Here is a 19,968-nt window from a genome sequence, read left to right as displayed (position 1 = left end):
TAGACCTAACTATCTAATTACACCGTATTTTGTAAGCAGCCCTTCTAAACAGTAATCCTCATTTCAGGCTGCTTTTAGGAAGACCTCACTGCTGTGTAAGTTGAAAGAGGAGCGCATCACACACACAAAGGCATAAAGACTGCGTGAGCTGGGAGCTCAGAGGCCTTATGTCATGTTAACTCAAGCCAAATCTTAAAAAGTAGGACAGTGCCTCCTCCTCTAGAGACCAGGAGAAGCACTCATAGGAATGCGGGGCAGACCCATGCTCCAGGCGACAGGCAAGCCCTGGGAAGTCTGCTGGCTGCTAATAGTTGTTGCAGGCACCTCAAGGCCTCTTCAATAGCTAAATAAATATCTTTGAGCACAATTTTTCATCTGTCCAGACAGGCTTTTAAAGGAACTAGGTCCAGAAATCTTTAGTAGGTCAAAAGCTTCAAGGGTGAATTTATGCCACCTTGAAAGAACACACACAGAACACTGAGAGAATGCTGCTGCGTCCTTAAAACTCAAGTGAGTTTTCTACTTCGTGTTGTTATTCTGGCATTTCTGTCTTGGTCACTCAAACCCCAGTCCACAAACAAACCCAGAGCCAAGCTCACTGCACTCCAGTATATCGTCTGCTCAGAGCGGATTGTATGACAAAGTACAAAGGTCAAGCTGTTCAACCAAAATCCACAGCACTGGTGTCTCCATTAAACCAGGTAGCTTAATCCAGAAGAATTTCCCTAGATACAACAAATTTGACAAAGCTCAGCAACTTTGCATAATTTCAGAAACATACTAGATATAACTTAGACATCAGTGTTCATTTTCCTTTAAAAGTCTTACACTGTATTATTCATTCATTCATTTATTTGTGTGTGTGTGTGTGTGTGTGTGTGTGCACGTGTGCAGACGTGTTTATGCCACAGCAGGATGCATATGTGAAAAGACCACAGTTTGTAGGAGTTCATTTTCTTGCCCTTCCCCATGCGGGTGCTGGGACAGAGCTGGGCTTCTCGGATGTGACAGTGAGTTTTCTCCTTACTTGCTGAGCCATTATGCAGAGTCTCATGCTATCTTTCAGAAGGTACATATCTCCACCCCACATCCACTCTCCATTTCCGTGAACCACTAACTAGTTTCCACACCACACTACTAGTGGTTTGTCCCACTGGATACCTTTCCTCTGAAATTTTCACTGCACACTTACTCCATCCAAGCTGAACATAATGGGTGCCAGCTGGCTCTGTATATGCACCTAATGCTCCCTGGGTAGGTTGTTCATGTAAGTTACCAAGTTCTCCCTGGAATGGTTTCACTGAATTTACTGCTAGAAGCTTTGAAATCATCATCATCATCATCATCATCATCATCATCATCATCATGCCACTACTCCACCACCACAAGTATAGACACACTTGTTTATGGAGAATGAAACTATCAACACACACACACACACACACACACACACACACACACACACACACACACACACACTAAAAGCCTACTAAATTTTACTTATACTTTTTGGCTAAAAAATCTATTAATTTCAAGTAAAATTTATTTGGTCTTTATTTGGTCTAACATGTAGCTTTTTCTTGTAGTAAAACCTTTTATAATTAACAACAATAAGTAATCCTATAGCAGTCAAGGAGGCTTCTATTTGAGAAAGTGTCCCTCAGACCTCATCAGTACCCCCTTCTCAGTGCCCCTCAGACCTTCACCAGCATCCCCTCCTCAGTGTCCCTCAGACCCTCACCACTACCTTCCTCAGTGTCCTTTAGACCTCACCAGCATCTTGTTCCAGGAGCTTTATGTCTGAGTATCCCTTTAGCAGAGACTCTTGTACATATACCACTAATGATACTATTGCCTACACCTGAACCTGTCCTATCCACACTTGTCCTCAAGCCCTCAGTCCCTTTGGTAGTGTGATGTCACCCTTCCAATGGCTCTTTAGCAGCCTTGGGATCTTGAGTTCACTGTCCATTTGGCTTCGTATTATTTATTATCTCTAAGGGTGACTTCCACGAAGAGCCAAACTTCCTGCTCTCTACCAATTATCTCTCTGCCAACTTTTTCTCCACAAACATTGGCTGTGGCTGTTTTATTTCATTTCTGACTCTGTGATAAGTTATTGCAGAAAGTAACTTAAGAGAGGTGGGTTCTTTTCTTTTATAATTCCAGGTTACAGCTGGAATAATAATGGTGGGGTGAGGCAGGTGTCACAGTGGTAGGATCTTGAAGCATCCAGTCACAGTCAAGAGCAGAGAGAAATGGAAGTACAAGGGGTGTCTACTCTTATAGAGTGTGGGATATGCTGCTACCCTGCACTCTTCAAGATGGTGTCTATTCTTATAGAGTGCAGGGTGTGCTGCTCCTGCCTACCTTCAGTCTGAGTCTTCTTACACAAGCAAAGGACAATACCCAGAAGCAGGTCCATAGGCCTGTTAACATGACTCAGATCATGCTTCTCTGAGACTCTCTTCCAGACAGTCCTTGGCTGTGAAAATTGAAAAACTAACCATCACAAAGACACGTTAGCAAAAAAGTCTGCTGTTTGTTCCCATCCTGAAGTCCCATGACTTGGTTCCATTGCAGGGTCATTCACTCCTTTGTCTCCCACTCTAAGAGTCATGCCTGACTTTAAGCTCCTTAAAAAGAAATATTTATTTTTATGTTGTTTTTAAACACCTATGATAATGCTCTGCTCAGGAATGTGTCCAGAAAATGTGCTTTAGTGACAGAGAGCTCATGCCCAGATTCAGTTAGTTTCTTTGCCAGAGAGAAGTCCCCAACTGCTCTTCACTACTTTTCCCACAAGGCACAGGTGCAGTTGTAAAAATCATGGGCCAGGATATTGCTGGTCAGCTCCTAGTTCCCAGGGCAAAGACTCACAATCATACTGTGTGGCCTTATGGGGGATTTTTTTTTTCCTCTTAAAGTTGCAGTCAGGGTAAATACTGGAGGATTTCTTTTTCTATTCATATCATGTTGTATTTGTAGCTCAAACATTCATTAAAGATGCAACTGAAATGCTAATGATAATTACACCCAGAAAGGTAATAAAGAGAAGCCCAAGGCTCACATAAATGCCAATGTTTAATAATTATGCATACTTTTAGCTTCCCCCCTACATTTATCTTAATTTCTGATAATTAGTTTAGTAAATCTGAATTTTCAACCTAAGTGTATTTAATTTTAAGATTTGGGTTGGTTTTTTTTTTTTTTTGGTTTGCCTATTAGATTTAGAATCAATATATACATCTTATAAACGTGAATAAGCAGTTATAATTACATGGAACACATGCCTACGTAGAGGATTTAGTCACATGACTTTGAACAGGGTGACAGGAAGGAGGCAACTAAATGATCATCACCAACCAGGAGTGATTCAACCAAATAGAAACAAGCCAAGTATTAATCAAAAGATGGCTCTTTCTCAAGTGAAGTAAACCCACAAAGACAGTGTGGGAGGGAAGGGCGGCTAAGCCTTGTTGGCAGACAGAGCTGACACTCCTGCAAGTAGGCAACCTTCCTGGAGCCCAAGGCCAGATGTGCCCGGTGGCCCATCCTTAGATCCAGCATAAGCTGTGCCCAAGGCAGGATGGACTATCCAGTTAGAACTGAAGCCCAGGCTCAGGACAGCTGTGCAGAAAGCTCTACCTAAGGCAAAGAGGTAAGCACAGGCACCAGAACTCACTGCCTCCTGCCTGTCCATTTTTGACAGTGTCTCCTGATGTGTGTGAAACTCGCCCAAACCAGAAAATATTGTACCCAAGTGTCTACTATCGGGAGAGACACAGCAGAGCAAGAGAAGAGCATCAAGTGGGTCTGAGAAGGTCGGTGCACAATAGCTTTTCTTTAATTTTAGAACAGTAATTTGAGTTCAAAACTCTGGAATTATTTCCAATTACTCTAGCTCAAAACCTTAACAGTAGTATAAATTTATTACATCCTTTTCCACATAGAATTTCCCCAGGAGAAGAGAGAGTAATTAATTTTACTAATATTTTAGTTTAACTTTATTGTCTACGCTCATAAATGGAAATCCCTAAGTCAATGAGGACAATATCTAATTCTCAGAGAAAGAGGAAAGGACTTGCCTGTAGAGGCTTGTTCTTTGGAGAAAAGAAGCTCATAGCATTCTCTGTATGTACTCTGTGAATGGGGAGGCTGCTAGAAATGTCTTAATGTTCCTGGCATTTCCACAGTAAATCTGAGCACTGGCATTCAGTTTTCCACCTCACAGAGACAGGTGCTTACAGAGAGGAGGGATGTGTGCATGTTTCCCTGAAAAGTTATGCTATTTTCCAGGCATTCAAATATAGAGGTATAGCATGGGTGATTAATAAATTAAAAGCATCCTGGGTACTCGCGAAAGAGAGTGTCTTAGTTATTTCTGTGGTGAAAAGTGTCCTGCAAGTGCCTCAGTGGCTTACAGTTCTACTGGGATCAGAGTGGGACAGATTTGGTGCTGGGGAAACTTCTTGGCATGAGCAGGGAAGAGAACAATCATATAATAAAATGGAAATGGGACCTCGTGATAAGATAACAAGTGATCTGGTAATAAGAAGCATTCTTCTTCTTTTTTCCCATTTGCAATAAGTTGGGTATTTCTTATTTACATTTCAAATGTTATTCCCTTTCCAGGTTTCCTGTCTATCAGCCCCCTAAGCCCTCCCCCTCCCCTTCTATATAGATATTACCCTCTCCTTCCACCCCCATTATCCACCCCCAACAATCCCTTACACTGGGGGTCCAACCTTGGCAGGACCAAGAGCTTCCCTTTCCACTGGTGCCCCAACAAGGCTATTCACTGCTACATATGCAGTTGGAGCCCAGAGTCAGTCCATGTATAGTCTTTGGGTAGTGGTTTAGTCCCTGGATGCTGTAAGGCTTCTTCTAGTGAGGCTCCTGGTCCTGACATTCTATGTCTTTCTCCAGCAGCACTAGCAGCTTGGGGCCGAGGCAATGATATTCGGGTTTAAACCAAAGCAGGGCTACGGTCATGTGGAAGACCCTAGGCAGAGGAAACAGTGACAGCTGTACACTTGTGACAAGTGGTTCAGAATTCTGTCCTTTGTCTTTGACATCCCATCCCTGGTTTTTTTTTTTTTTTTTTTTTTTTTTTTGCATTCCATTCGCTCTAAGGAAACCTACAATAATGAGCAGAACTGGGAGAAATCCTAATTGTCGTCCTTGGCTCCTTTCCAACGTAAATCTCTTCTTGTGTTTGGTTCTAGGGCCCTTGGCTGTGACCTTTTCAAAACTAACTCTCTTTCATGCAAAGGATTTTTTTCTCTCCTGTAAACAGCATTGCTAGGACATTTTGCCAAATGCTGGTATCTCACTTATTATTTTTTTACTTCAACGTGCAATCACCAGCCTGTATTTTGTGAATAGCCTAGGATTAGCAGGGGATAAGGATGCAGGACCCTGAGTGAAAATAGGCAAGCCAAGTCAGAAATGCAAGGCTAATCCCCTGAATTTAAATTTTTCTTGTTATGTCAGCATTCCTGGTACTAATGCCTTAAAGATAGAATCACCACATTAAGTTAGTTTAAGCAATGGGCTGGCATAATGCCAGTCATGGAGAAAAAATAATAAGTACCTCTACCCAACTAACAAACGGGGCTGAATCTTAGTGTTCCCAGGTCATGTTTGTTAGTTTAAAAGGCTCAGCACCCTAGTTCTCACCCAACAGTTCAAAGGATAAAGTACAGCATTCTTGAGCTGTGTGCTGATACAAAGTCTGAAATGCTAACAACACAGACACAGGAACCACAGGTCTTGAACTTTTCCTGACCATAGAGTATCTTGGACACAGTGGGTGGGAGAGCCAGCAGCCTGATTCTAGCTTCCCCGAGTCTTCCCACTGCTCCATTCACATGACTAATCAGAAGACACTGATGGGCTAAGAGGGGGAAGTGATTGGGGCTGACAGACCCTGAGACCCTGACTCTATAAAGAAACTCGGCCAGATGAGATTCGTACACATCTTTCTTTTAAACTGCACATGATGAATCCTTATTCTTCGCAAATCACATAATTGATATGATATAATTGGCAGACTGAATTTTTCTCCTCTCATATATTTTCTCTTGGCCCACAAATAGAGGTCATACAAGGTCTGTTGTTTAAGATTTAGCTAAAGAAAATAGCAAGATTCTAATTGCCTCCAGTAATAACTTAATTATACACATGACTTGAGAAAGAAAGAAAAATAATATTTCAGGGGTGAAATCACATTACAATGGATCCTAGGAGAAGGTAATTTATTCCACTGACTTTGGTTTTATTTGCAGAGTTTCTTGGAATAAGAGCAGGTAAAGTTTGGTAATGTTTTATTTATGCAGACATGTTCATAGCAGCAGTGCACTTTGCATTGGGATTTGACAAGTATAACATGGTTATTTTTCCTTTTTTAGGAAAAAATTAAGATATTTTAAGATGAGTGACAAAAATGACTATTGTAAAAATAGACACACAAAATACAACCAGACAGACAGACACCTACACTTATACAGTCAAACAGATGCAGATACACACCCCCCACACGTACACACATATACATACAAGCTTATGTACACACACACATGTATACACACACATACACACATATACACACACGCTCATGTACACACACACACACACATATACACACATACACATACTCACATGTACACACACATACACACATACACACATAAACACACACACACACACACACACACACACACACACACACACACACACACAGGAGAAGCCATGATCTAAATTTTAGATGCTTTCCAAATCAGGAGTCTCAGGAATTGTAATAAGTATCCATCTGAAATTAAAGGGCTTTTAATGTCAGAAAAGCTTTCTTAAATGTTTGATTACTTTAAAACATATTGAAAATTTCATTTGAAACTTCTTTCATGCCTATTAGTGTTTCCCTGCATGTATGTCTGTCCACCCTGTTCATACACTGGCCCAGGGAGAACAGAAGCTAGGAAGCCCCTGGTATTTGAGTTAAAGATAGTTGTGAGCCACCATGTAGGTGCTGGGAACTGAACTTGGCATCCATTGTAAGAGCAACAAGTGCCCTGAACTCCTGAGTCACCTCTCAAGCCTAGTTAATTGTTTAAAAATATGTTCAGACTTTATTCTGAAGTGTGTTATCAGAAACAACCATGCTGCTTTCCTTGATCTTAAACAAAGGTTTCTTAATGATCCTCCTCCGTGTATCTGCTCCCAGACACCATCAATTCATTCTAGCTGTCTAACTGAAAACTTAAGGAGAAGTCGACCGACGCTGGGAGAACTTCTGGTCAGTCCTAGCATAAGTTAGACAGCCCACTGGGTCTGCCTCTGTTTCTTCACCATCTTTCATCCAGCTCACAAGGGTACCAAGACCCTGAAGTGTGACCATCCTTGCAAGGGTGATTCCTATTAGCAATGAATTCTTTTCAGATGTTTTGCATTCTCTCCTCTCCTTTCTATAAAGCACACCTCGGATGGGAGCTACACCGTATGTTGTCTATCTACACAAGTTTGATTGCTCCATTCCAACATCTCTTGTCAAATGACCATGGGCATTTGTAACAGTTTCCTCACTGTTTCCAGAAACAGTTTTCTACTTTTAGACAGCTCTGTGAAGAGAGGGATACAAAGCAGGTATGTAATCAAATGTTACTGGCAATAAATTGCAGAGAAACTTGTTTCAAAAGAATTATTGGTATGACTATAATTTCATCAGTTTCAAAGACTAGAAAATTATATAGTCATTAGTATTAACTCAAAGTTAATAATAATATATTAAATACTAGTGATATAAAATTAGTTTTAACATTTAAATTTCTACTGAATATTTTCTATATATAGTGTCTTCAACTTTTGTCAGAGTTGGCTGAAATTGGATTCTGGTTATATTGTCCTCCTCACATAAATACATAGTATAAAATGAAAACAGATATTTGTAGCATTTCTGAAGTTTCTGAAGATTCCCTCCAAATTGCAAGATATTATTCATCTAGTAAATGACTGTTTACAAAGCCTAAGTGGGCAACACCAACAGCACTTTTAAAATAAAATATTCGAAAACAGTTCTGTCCAAAGATACACTAATTTAACACTTATATTCTGGAGGACAAGAATGGGAAACCTCACACTCAGTATTACTGGTCTAAGCAGCATGTGGACAGCTCAGGGGTACACAGTGTTCATAACAGAGGCTGGAAGGAAAGCCACATGATACAGCACAGCTACGCACTGTCAAGTACCTTGGATTCATCAGGTCATTTATTTTAGAACTAATTTTTGTCACTGCACATTCAGAAATATTTTTGCAAAGTTTCTCCAACACCCACATTCATTTACCAGACTCCAGACAGGAAGTGGTCCTCTGCTCAGGAAGCTAGGTTTACAAGAACTAACACCAATATATGTGTTCCCTTTGTGTATAGTGATCAGTAGATCATCGACTTTTAACAAAGCTTTTGTAATGTCAGACCTCTTGTTAGTATTTAAATTTTCAGAAACTAATTTTTGAAGGGGAATATATGATCACCGCATTTACAGAGGGAAAAATTTTTATAAAAAAGATTTCAGCAATTGATGTAAATCCTCTCGTTCAATTTTGTTTTTAGTCCCATTTATAGAAACTAATGCCTAATATAATCCTACTTTCAAAAACATAAAAGAAACAATAGTTAGAAGAAAAGAAAAAATTATTTTGTGGATGACACCAATGTTTAAATTGTGATTTTACTAAAATTGATTTCATTGACTTTTTTTGTGGATTGTTCTTATTGAACCAACAACCTATGGTAGTTGCATTTAAATGGAGGAGAAAGTTTCTTAAAAGCTGGTATGGGCATCCTACCTTAAACAGCTCAGCTATTCTCACAGGGTGGGTTGTGTAAAGGGAAAGCCATAAATGCCAACCAAAATGTTTTAGATTTTAGTAGTTACCCTACATGTCATTGCCTAAAATTAATTGCTCTTCATAACTGCAGACAGACTATGGACCTACGCTGAAATGTGAGGGCGTTGAGGAGATGCCTCTGCTGAGTTCACAAATGTTCTTAGAGGGCATTTTTTGCCCTAAAATTTACAAATTAGGGATTATTGTCCTGAACGTTTTTGTTATCAGTCACAACTGCAATGATACAACCCAAGTATTCAAGGTATTAGATATGTTATAGGAGTCAAAGTACCTGGGGAGCGGAGTAGCCATACTAAACTCCGTTATTTTATCATTTAACTAAACCGTAAAGATGATGCAGTAAGCACTGTACAGGCAGAGGGCGTAAGCAAGCATGGACGTCCACCCAGTCACTGACCCAGAGAAAATTATGTACAAATACCAAGGCACATGGCAGACCTGTCCCAGTGTTCAGTCATAGCTAATCCATCAAGTCACCTTTGTTATCAATCTAAAAGTCATTATAGAACTACTTGATCTTTCTGGTATGCCATGAAGTTACATAGCTTAAAGGTAAACAATTTGTGAGTAAGAAAATATCTTTCCACAAAATTATGAAATAATTGACTTTTAAAAACTGCATCACTCTTTATTTTCCTACGCAGCTTAGAACCCAACTGTGCTGTCACTTTTGTATGCACTTTCAATATTTACAAAAATGAACGGATCACTGAGAAAAATGAGCAGGCAGAAATCACCCAGGGAACATTAGGTTCTATGGTTTATTCCTACATTAAGACAATAAGCAAGTGATATGCATGTGTTAGCAAAATAACATCTTATTGAATATATTTATTTTTAAATTTATACTTTCCAGCAGTGAACAGCCCTATAGAGCTGTACTTCCTGTATCACTTAATGCTTAGATTGTCCTTACTTCACCGATGGTTCTAGAAGAGTGTCTGAGATGCTTCTCTCTCTCTGAGTAATAGGATCAGGGCACCAAGAAGGTGTTTAACCTTATGGTCTGTGAAATGAACAACTGATCTTGTTTTCCTCCCTGTATTGGCTGCTAAAAATCTCAGGGGTGAATATTTTACGAAGCTCTGAAAAAAAATATAAATCACAGAGGCGTTTTACAATGTAGGCTCACCTCTGACTACACCTCACTCTCACTTTCTTTATCTTGGCTCCTATTGCTTCTGTTTGTTTTAGAAGAATGAATACTACTTTCTAAGCCACTTAAAATCCCTTCCATAATAAAAGTGTTAATAATACATGGTGTTTGAGTTTTCTGCCTTTCCACTTTACAAAGGCATTTTCAAAACATTGTCTCCGCCAAGCGAAGGGCTCACCATTGCTGTAGTTTTTAGAACCCTGCATAGAAATCTCTGAAAGGTGACAGAGTCCAGTGGATCTAATAGTGGAGATCATTGCATCTGATACTTGGAACAAAATGGAGGACACAGATTGAACTGCAGAGAAGGAAATGTAGCTGCTGTGTGCACTGGACAGCAGCCAGCTACTTCAGAAGGAACTCTGAGCTGATATTGCCAGGATACTTATCTCATAGTGTGCTGCAAGCAAAATGTATTGTACCCACTGCCTTAAACCAGGCATTGACTCCCGGGCTTTCTAAGCAGTCCCAGATGACACTGAATTGGAAGCTGTCTTCAAAAGTGCTCACTCCTGAGTGCTGTCTGCCAACTACATTCCAAGAAGCAAGAGAAGCCATTACAAATGCGTTATGCCATCATGTCATAGAGTTATGCACTTCTAAGAAGACACCTAGAGCAAATCTCTATGAAAAAAAGTGGTTGTTAATCTTATAGGGCAGTTTGGTTGGATCAACAAACACCTACATGGCTAGTGGAGCACATATCTGGGTGTAATTGTGAGGACATTTTTAGAGATGATTAGATCATGAGGGCTCTGATATAATCAGTGATTCAATTCATTGACGATTTATACCATTATGCCATTCTGAAGAGATGGTGAGATTTAGGAAGTGGGCCTACTTGATGAATATGAGTCCCTGGGTGTGTCCTGGTAGGATACATCATACATGGATCCCATTTTGACTCATTTCCTCTCTTTCTTGAATTCCACAATGGGAAATGCTTTGCTCTATCCAGACACCCCTACAGTGACAGACTAATCAACCTCTGAAACTAAAAACTCAGGTAATCCCTCCAAACACTGTTTTTGTGTTTTTGTTTTTGCTTTTATTTGTCACAGAGATGAGTAATATAGAAAATTGGTTCCAATAGTTGGATCATCACCGTGTTTCAAAAGCTGTATAAACTGCTTTATAAGAGAGATTTAGAAGAGTTTGGAGAAATAGACTAAATAAATCCTGGATTCTGGGAGACTGAGGACTCAAATTGTTGGTAGTACTGTGGGCAGTGAAGATTTGTGCGGATGGGGATAGAGAGCTAGCCCAGTGGCTAGAAGATTCCCTGCAACTCAAACCTGAGTATGGTTTCCAGCACACATGGGACATCTCACAACCCCCTATAACTCCAGTTTAATAAATCTAATGCTCTGACCTCTGTGGACACTCTCACTCACAGTTTAAAGACTTTGGAAAGTAAGTTTATTCAGATAGGGCTCTGCATAGTAGTGAAAACTTTAAGAAATAGACAAAAATCCATATTACAACAAGGAACAGAAATTGTCTCATTTTTCCATGTCCTAAGGTTTTTAAATGAGATTGAATTTAAATATAGAACTCCAGAAAATATAAATTTGAATATAATTTAGGATTTGGTATAGTTACTGCTCTCTTCTTTTAGCCATGTTGACAATTGGGTTCAAAAAGCAGACACAAAGTGAATGACAAGCATTGTGCTCAGAAAATGGGTGGTTGGAATCTTTGGACAAAGGATAAATGCCTGACAAAGAGATTAGTTACACCAGGAAGAACCTCTGTCCTTTTCTTGGGAGGACAAAAAAGATGACTCAAGACCTGGCCAGACCCCATCTTTTTTACAGGGTACAAAGTTGTCACTTCACCCAATAGTCTTTCCCTTGAGTACACAGTTTGTCTTGAATGCCTTCCTGACAAGAGGCTGCTTTTCAATGAATGTTCTAGGTTCAACACTCAGTTATTCAGAAACTTATGTGGCTTTAAAACAATTGGGACTAGGGTGATGTTCACATTTACAATTGTTTTGACATTGACTCCATGACATTGGCGTTGCAGATGTGAAACATGCCAGAGCTGTAGGGGTCATGGAGGCTTTCACACAGATTTCAAAGCAAGACCTGGGAACCTAATCTATGTATGACAGGACTTGTGCCCATTTAGATGGCTTTTAATATGGATATGCAAATAAAATCAAGATGAATCATAAATTGATATGGTGACTTCAGAAATTCAATGCCTTCCAAAAATGACCACAGGACACAGTGCATAGTTACAAGAGAAGCCACATATTCTCCAATTCAATGACTATGAGCAAGAGCTGTCTGTGGCCACTGGGGTTTAGGCTATGGCGCCATATGTACATCAGACACAAAACTAAAAGGCATAGTGTTTCTCTGTGGTGTTCAAATCTAACTTTGAACTAATCCTTTTTTTGTTGTTTTCCTGCCTATCCCATTTGAAATGGAAATACCCTCTCTGACAAGCATATAATTGTATTGTACTTTATAGGGATTCTCACCTAAGAATTTTCCTTAAGTATCATAGAAGACTTTGGATTCTGTCTTAGTAAGGGTTACTATTGCTATGTTGAGACACCATGACCAAAGCCAGATGGGGAGAAGAGGGGTTATTTTGCTTATAGTTCCACATCACAATTCATCATTGCTTATAAGCAATTCAATATTGCTCCACATAGTTAGAAACTCCACATGATTAGAGGTTTCAATTTATTATCATTATATTGCAGATAAACAACAAAATATTAATTCTTTATTGAACACATTTGCTGATTTTTCTACATTAATATCAACTATACATAGTACACTTTTAATTTTCTGAGTTTAACTCAAGGGCTTGAGTAGTTTTTTCAAGTTAGAAATTAGTCGTAAGACAATTATCCACTTTGCTGGGACAAATTCCGAATTAGAATATAGATATCCTGGTTTGTCATTCTTCTCTATTGTTCAATCGTTTAAATAAAGAATTTAAAAGGCATCAACAGCACCAATAAATTGCACCAACAAACTCCCCTATGTGGTGCCTGGTATAAAAGAGCCCCCCTGGGGTTGGGGATTTAGCTCAGTGGTAGAGCGCTTGCCTAGGAAGCTCAAGGCCCTGGGTTCGGTCCCCAGCTCTGAAAAAAAGAACCAAAAAAAAGAGCCCCCCTTTGTCAACCTACTTTCAAAAATGAGGTTTTAAAAATCCAAGTCCCCTAACCACAGGATTACCCACTGAGAACAAGCCTTGTTGACAGGTGTGTGGATGATGTATGACACACAGAATACATGCAATTCTTGCAGCAGTTGCTCAGTTTTCTCTGTGAGTGAAGGATTGGCAAGTCACTTGGCAAAGAGCACATTCTTCTAAATTACCCAGATAAGCCCGAGTATCTATGTTCAGACACTTATTTTTGCTCATTAAGAAGAAATGTAACTAAAGTAGGATTAATATTTTATGGCATTTATTTAGTTCTTGAGTTGACTGACAAGCCTATTAATGTATTCCATGAGCTTTATTAATGTAATTGGAAAATGTCCCACATGCCAATCAGCTTATAATAAGTAATTATGTTCATAAATACTGTAAAATTATTAGCTTTTAATTTGATCTCATGACATACCTTCAAAACAGTTTCATGGAGTTTTCTATTTCTAAAGGAACAAAACATACCATCAAGCATTCGGCAAGCACGTTCTTCACTGCTCAGAGGGTTCATGAACATCAAATGACCTTCAGAAGCTAGCACTGTCTGAGAAATCATGCAATCTCTTTAAAAGTGCTTAACGGTGTAACACAGCCTCCGCAGTTAAAAAGTGGAAAATAAACACCAGTGGATATAAGTAGGTGCTAAGAAAGGACATGTATCCCTCTGTCCAGTTTACACACATGGGTGTGACACAGGGGAGAGAGGATGAATTTGGGACACACTGAGATGTATTGAGAATATAGCATGGCAACCTACAGGTGGAAGGACAAGCCAATGTCACCTCATGACTGATTCATACATTGTCATCCAAATATTTCCTCCCAGAATACAAAAGAGCCTGCTACGCTTTTCTTTCCTGGAGATTCTGACAGAAAGGCAACGAAGAGGACAGATTAGACAGAGTCCAGAGATGAGATATGCCTATGCTTTCCAATTTGTATCCACTTTGAAGCCGACCAAACCCCACCCTCTAGATTGCTTGTATAATCTCCATGAAAAGATGGATTCTGGGCTGTAGCTGTAGGTCAGTGGTAAAGCAATTGCTAGAACAATGACCACCTGCCTCAGGCATCCATCTCACAACACCGGGTGGAATCCTGTGAAAACCTGACTTTGAAGACCACACATCACTGCAGAAGGCAACAATCTAGAATCTAGCGATTTGGTTTTCATTATAAACTGTCTCCTTAAAGCAAATTGTAGAGTTAAGAATTTTAACCTCATCATGTCTGAAATATTTAATAGCCATTTAAGTTTTGTTTGCATTTAGGTTCTTATGGTATATGAGGGAATAGAGGTCATCTACAAAGGTTACAGACGGACACCGTGCTGAGGCATTAGCCCATAAACCGAATTCAGATCCAGCCTTGACTTACAGAGGGAGAAGCATGAAGACAGCAACACCGAGTGTCCCATTTAGCTCTACCAGGTACCAAGTCCCAGGGTGGGATATGCCATCATCCATTTTGTTACTAATTTTGCTAGTGATTACCACAGCATTGTTTTGAGATTCAGAGAGTGAAACATTTTCATGCAGATAACACATAAATTTATAGGACAAGTGCATCATGTAAGGTACAAATTATGCATTTTTTACCCTCCTCGGATTAAAGTCCTGTTTTCCTGAAGGGTGCTTGCACTGGCAAAACCCAGGCTCTTACTGCTAAGTGTGAGGGTGAAACCACAACGTTTTTGCAGATTATTAGTTGACCAGCGTGGTTATCTCCTGAAGCTCAATCAGACACAAGGCAGCACTGTGAAGAGCTTTCCAATTACTCTGTATTTATACTTAACTTGAGTTATTCTAGAAGGTTACGCCTTGCATTTTCGCTCAAATGCGAGTGGAGAGAAAATGTGCAGGAAGGTTGGGGAGGTGGCTTTTAGAGTTACCACTCACAATTCAATTCACAACCCTTTTACTTTTCAACGTATCTGCTCTGGGTTTTTAAGTACTTATTTTAATGTATCAATTATGGATTCTCCAAGATTTATTTCAGAGATGACTCAAGGGAAGATATGAAATATATCATATACAAAAATCATAATGTGGTGTTAATGGCCATTGCCTGTTCTTATAAGTGGGGATTCCTGGATTTAAATCGTCATTACCCTTTAATGGAACCTAGAAGATAATTCACAGGATAATGACAACACATTCTTGAATACTGGTAGCTGCTTCTGAGTCAACTCAATACCAATGTTAAATATTTCACGCGGAAATTCCACAAGGTAGCCCTTCCGGAACGGGGGTCTTTTACTATCTCAGTATTTCATTTCAAGCTCCTCCGTCCCGCAGAGTTACTCACCTTGCACAGTGAGATGAACCTGCATCGTCCGTGGTGTGTGTTGGGTCTGCACAGAACAGGTGTACGGGCCATCATCTGTCACATCAACGTTCTGTATCTGGAGGCTGTAGTCCCTTTTATTCAATGTGGAAATGGAAACTCGAGGGTCCACTGACCACTTGTCACCTCCAGCAAAAATGATACTTGACCTGTTGAGCCAGGCGCCCTTTGATGCTCCGTCTTCCAAGTAACACCTAGACGTCAAGGGAGGGATGGAGGGAGGGACGGAGGGAATGAGGGAAGAAGGGACGGAGGGAACGAGGGAGGGAAGGAAGAATGAAAGACTGTTAATCAAAATGAGAAGGAATAACAGTATCTTTGTTCTATGTGTATACCAAGCACTCTTCATATTTCTCTGTTTATATAATGATTACTAAATATAAATAAAGGCCACACAACACTCTTCTACATGAAATCACGTTTCTTTGACACTATAAGAAGTACAGGAGGTCTGAGAGAGTCATCTTTGAGCTGGTCTAGCTCTGGATGAAATGTACCAGCTATACCAAGCAAAAGAGCATCACATAGCTAATAATTCTAAGAAAACCTGGCAAGTATCATGCTTGTAAAAATGAACATTGACCTTCAATTTACAAGATATAAGCTATTTTTACCAAAACACTGCTGTTATCGGTGTAAGGCTGGCATTAGACCTTTAGTGGCAAAGCTGTGTTGTCTTTTCAATAAAGTATCTACTAGGTTTATTTCTTTCTATGAGACATTCATCTATTGAGAAACTGCTACCATGCCCCTGTTTACGGCTTGGGGAGTGCATGATCCTTGCTCTCTAGAAGCTGCTGTCTAGTGACAAGGAGTATACAGAGGAGAGAATGAAACACTGAAATCAGACACAGGTGCATGAGAAACCCATGGTTCTCGGGCCCGGAATGCGTATTGAGGGTATCATAAGGTGAAACCTGAAGCCAGATTCAAAGTTGGATTCTAGAACAAAATTCAGAAACACAGTCCTATGCGCAATAGAAGGCAGCAGGATGAGACAGAAGCAGAAGGCCTGGGTTACAAGCTGGTGATTTTTGCTGAGGCCTGAAATTTGACGTTTCATTTTGAAAAAAAAAAGTTCTGTTACAAATTAAAGGCTAGTTTTCTTAAATGAGTACAAAGCGCATGGCTAGAGAAGGAGAACTCGTACATCTCAACAGTCTGACAGCATTTCCACAGAATGCCTTGGGGGATTGAACACGGAATCTGAGATTGCTACAAAATTGCAAGATGAAGGCAACTGGCAGCCACTACCACGTTTATGAAACTAATCAGGGGGTGGACAAGAAACAAAGTTCTGGAAGAATCCAATGTGCAGTCAGCTTCCCCGTCTGCAGAATCCAAAGCAGAAGGGGTTGTAAAGGTCATTTTTAATTGAAAAGCTTTTCCTTATGTATTCAATGGAGAAAATAAAACCTCCTTAATGCTATAATTCAACAACTGCAGTTTGTTATCAGTTCCTAATAAGATACAGAAAGAAGCCAGAGGGGACAGTTTTCTCATCAAACAAGATCATATCATGCTGATCTCATATTGAACTCTCTACAGTTAGTATGTGGGTCTATCAGTGGTCCTTGTGTGGCTTCTGCATTTCTGGTATTTACCTGTTAGGGTGGTTAACATAGCTCTAGAGGCTAAGATTTGCTACACCGTTTATCCCTAGAAAACAGATCAAGAAGTGTAGGTTAAATGACTTCCCCAGGACCCTCCAGTAGTGGGTGGGTGACAGGATTGCATTTGCAATCAGGGCTTTTTTTTTTAAATCCACATATGATGGCATGATGTAGATCAAAGACTTTTCAAGATGGTTTCTGAAGTGGAAAGATGATTAAATGTTGCAGATGTTACCGCGAGTAATTTCTTATTTACGGAATGTGACCGATTGCTCAACCTGTTTATTCTAAAGGAAGCAGAAAATTAATTATGAATGGGTATTTTGCCATGGAAGTCTGATTTGGCAACTCTGCTGGGTAGCTCCCTTTCTCTAGAGACTGATGAAGCTTTGCTTGCCTCTGAGGTCAAGAGAACTCCCCAGAGTAGTTGGCACATCCAGTCTTAAACCTCATCTGTTGTTCTGGTGAAGCAGAGGCCACCATGGAGAAACAGACTGACCTTTGACAAGGAAAACGGAGACATATTCTCCATACTCTTGTGTGTCCTTGGCTGGGAGGACACTAGTCCACAGCCGTCACTGTCTCCAAACCAATACCCTTCAGGACACATGTTCAGGAAAGTGAGTCAGACAAAAATGTGACCTTTGATCTGTTCCTTGCTTTTCAACACCTTTCTTCTCCCTCACAACTAACAGAACTGCAGAAACTAAAACTACTCTACATGGAATTTTACACATGGACTGATATTCATGCTTAGGTATGTCATGGGGGTTTCTAAAGTCACAGGTTGTGGGCAATGAATGCATATAGCTTTAAAGTTAAGGTGATGACTACACAAAATGTGTTAAATATGCCAAGTGCACAATCACACCTGTGTATGTGTTTCATTTTATTTAGCATTAGTATACAGAGTCTTTGAGAATAACGATAGTTCCTGGTTTTCCTGGTCATTCTTCCCTGGGTTGTCCTCCATGAAAGCATTTTCCTTTACAAGGTATGGAGTTAGCTAATGTGTTAGCAGTTCACTAAGGAGTGGGAACAGAACAGGTATGGTGGGATAAGAGTAAGAGCCACACGGGAGACTATGATACACACTTATTTTTCTGACTTTTAGTAAGAAAAACCTTTTGTTTTATGACTCCTAGGGTCTACAAGTAAAAATCTCCATAAAACCTGGTCTCTATAGGATTTACAATGCAAATGACATAGCACATCCACAGTTGTCCAGAAAAGGAAGTAGGAAATATTCTAAGTGTGTTCATGCCCAAGACACCTGCAGCCAGATTCCTTCTGCCTACAAGACAGGGAGAATCTCTAACACTTAAATCAGGTCAAGTCAAGACCTCCAGTTTCTCTAAAGAAAGCCATGATTCCCAGTAGTCTCTAACTCATCCTGGGTATTGAGGTAATTCTAACCTTGCCTGCTGTGCTGATTGTTCCTCTGTGGCTTTTCTCAACCAGCCAGGAGCACCTGCCTCAGGGAGATGGCAAAAGTTATTTATGTCACAGGATATCTCTTCCCCTAGAATTCTCAGTTACTAGTTCCATATTTCCATATTATTATCACTAAATTGCTTAAGGTACAGACTGACTATATCACCCACCACTTATCACAGAATCCTCACTGGACATGTGGTTTACTTGACTGAATAGAGAGAGATGTGAAGTGATAGACAAGGGGAGACAACGGGGGAAAGTCTAAATCATTGTTTCTCAACCTTCCTAATGATTTGGCCCTTAAATATAGTTCCTCATGTTGTGGTAACCCCCAACCATAAAATTATTTCGTTGCTACTTCATAACTGTAGTTTTGCTACTGTTATGAACTATAACATAAATATCTGATATGCAACCCCAGAAGGGGGTCATGACCCATAGGTCAAGAACCACTTGTCTAAGCTGATCACACACTGAAGGATCGGAAGTAAGTCACAGGAGTACTATTTGACTTGAGGAGTTTTCCAAACCAAGAGATGCTGTGTGGAATGTTCCAGACACTTTACATCATCAGATGGGTGAGTCAGGTGCTACTTTGCTTCACAGATGCAGAGAGAAAGAGAAAGACAGCTTGTGACCCAAGCAAATGAACCATGAGCCACAGTGACATAACCTGCGGTATTGTGGACAGTTCTGGTTCATTCTGCAGGGACATGCATGCAAAGGAAGGGACTGTTAATGTGAGGTAGTAACTGGGTGAGGTAATAGCTATTCTCTAACCAAGTGTGAATGCTAAGGGCAGTAACTGGAGGAGGTGACACCTATTCTCTAACCAAAACCTCATTGTTTTATGTCTCCGGATCATACTCTCAGGATCCCTTTGAAGAATAGAAAATAATCCAAATAAAATATTCTAGACTGAACATATGTTTTATGAAGTATAGCATCTCTTTCTAGAAAAAAGGTTTTCTTTTTTATTTAAAAGAAAACCTGCTAGACTACTGGCTTTGTTGAGAGATAAAGAAAGAAGCCCCCTCCCAATACACTTGTCAGCACAAGCTGTGTTAGTGCCATACCAAATACCACTCAGAGGCTTATATTACCATTCAGTCAGTGTTTTTCATATTCATGGTGACAAACATCTGGATATTGGAAAATGTACAAAACATGAGCTTGACATATTCCACTTTGCCTCAGCTGTTAATCTTACAAATCCAGGCTGAGGGATGCTTGGCTCCTCTGAACTCTTTCAGTAAGTTTCCTTCAAGCTGATGTTAAGATGGGAAGTTCTGGGCTGGCTGGGTATGAAGTCCTATCTGTTCCCA

At 40.0% G+C, this 19,968-nt stretch overlaps 1 protein-coding gene across 2 annotated transcripts in view; it reads right to left on the bottom strand.

Annotated features, from left to right (window-relative positions):
* The window catches only part of Negr1 (neuronal growth regulator 1), a 736,493-nt gene that overhangs the window by 422,618 nt on the left and 293,907 nt on the right, over positions 1-19,968 (bottom strand). For both annotated transcript variants that reach the window (XM_087631810.1, NM_021682.2), the window contains 1 exon segment: positions 15,555-15,787. In XM_087631810.1, the coding sequence (XP_087487936.1) occupies positions 15,555-15,787 (233 nt within the window).

Source organism: Rattus norvegicus, chromosome 2, assembly GCF_021556685.1.
Source record: "Rattus norvegicus strain SHRSP/BbbUtx chromosome 2, alternate assembly SHRSP_T2T, whole genome shotgun sequence".
Taxonomy (NCBI): domain Eukaryota; kingdom Metazoa; phylum Chordata; class Mammalia; order Rodentia; family Muridae; genus Rattus; species Rattus norvegicus.
The sequence above is the reverse complement of the archived record's forward strand: the minus strand, read 5'-3'. Positions and strand labels throughout refer to the sequence as shown.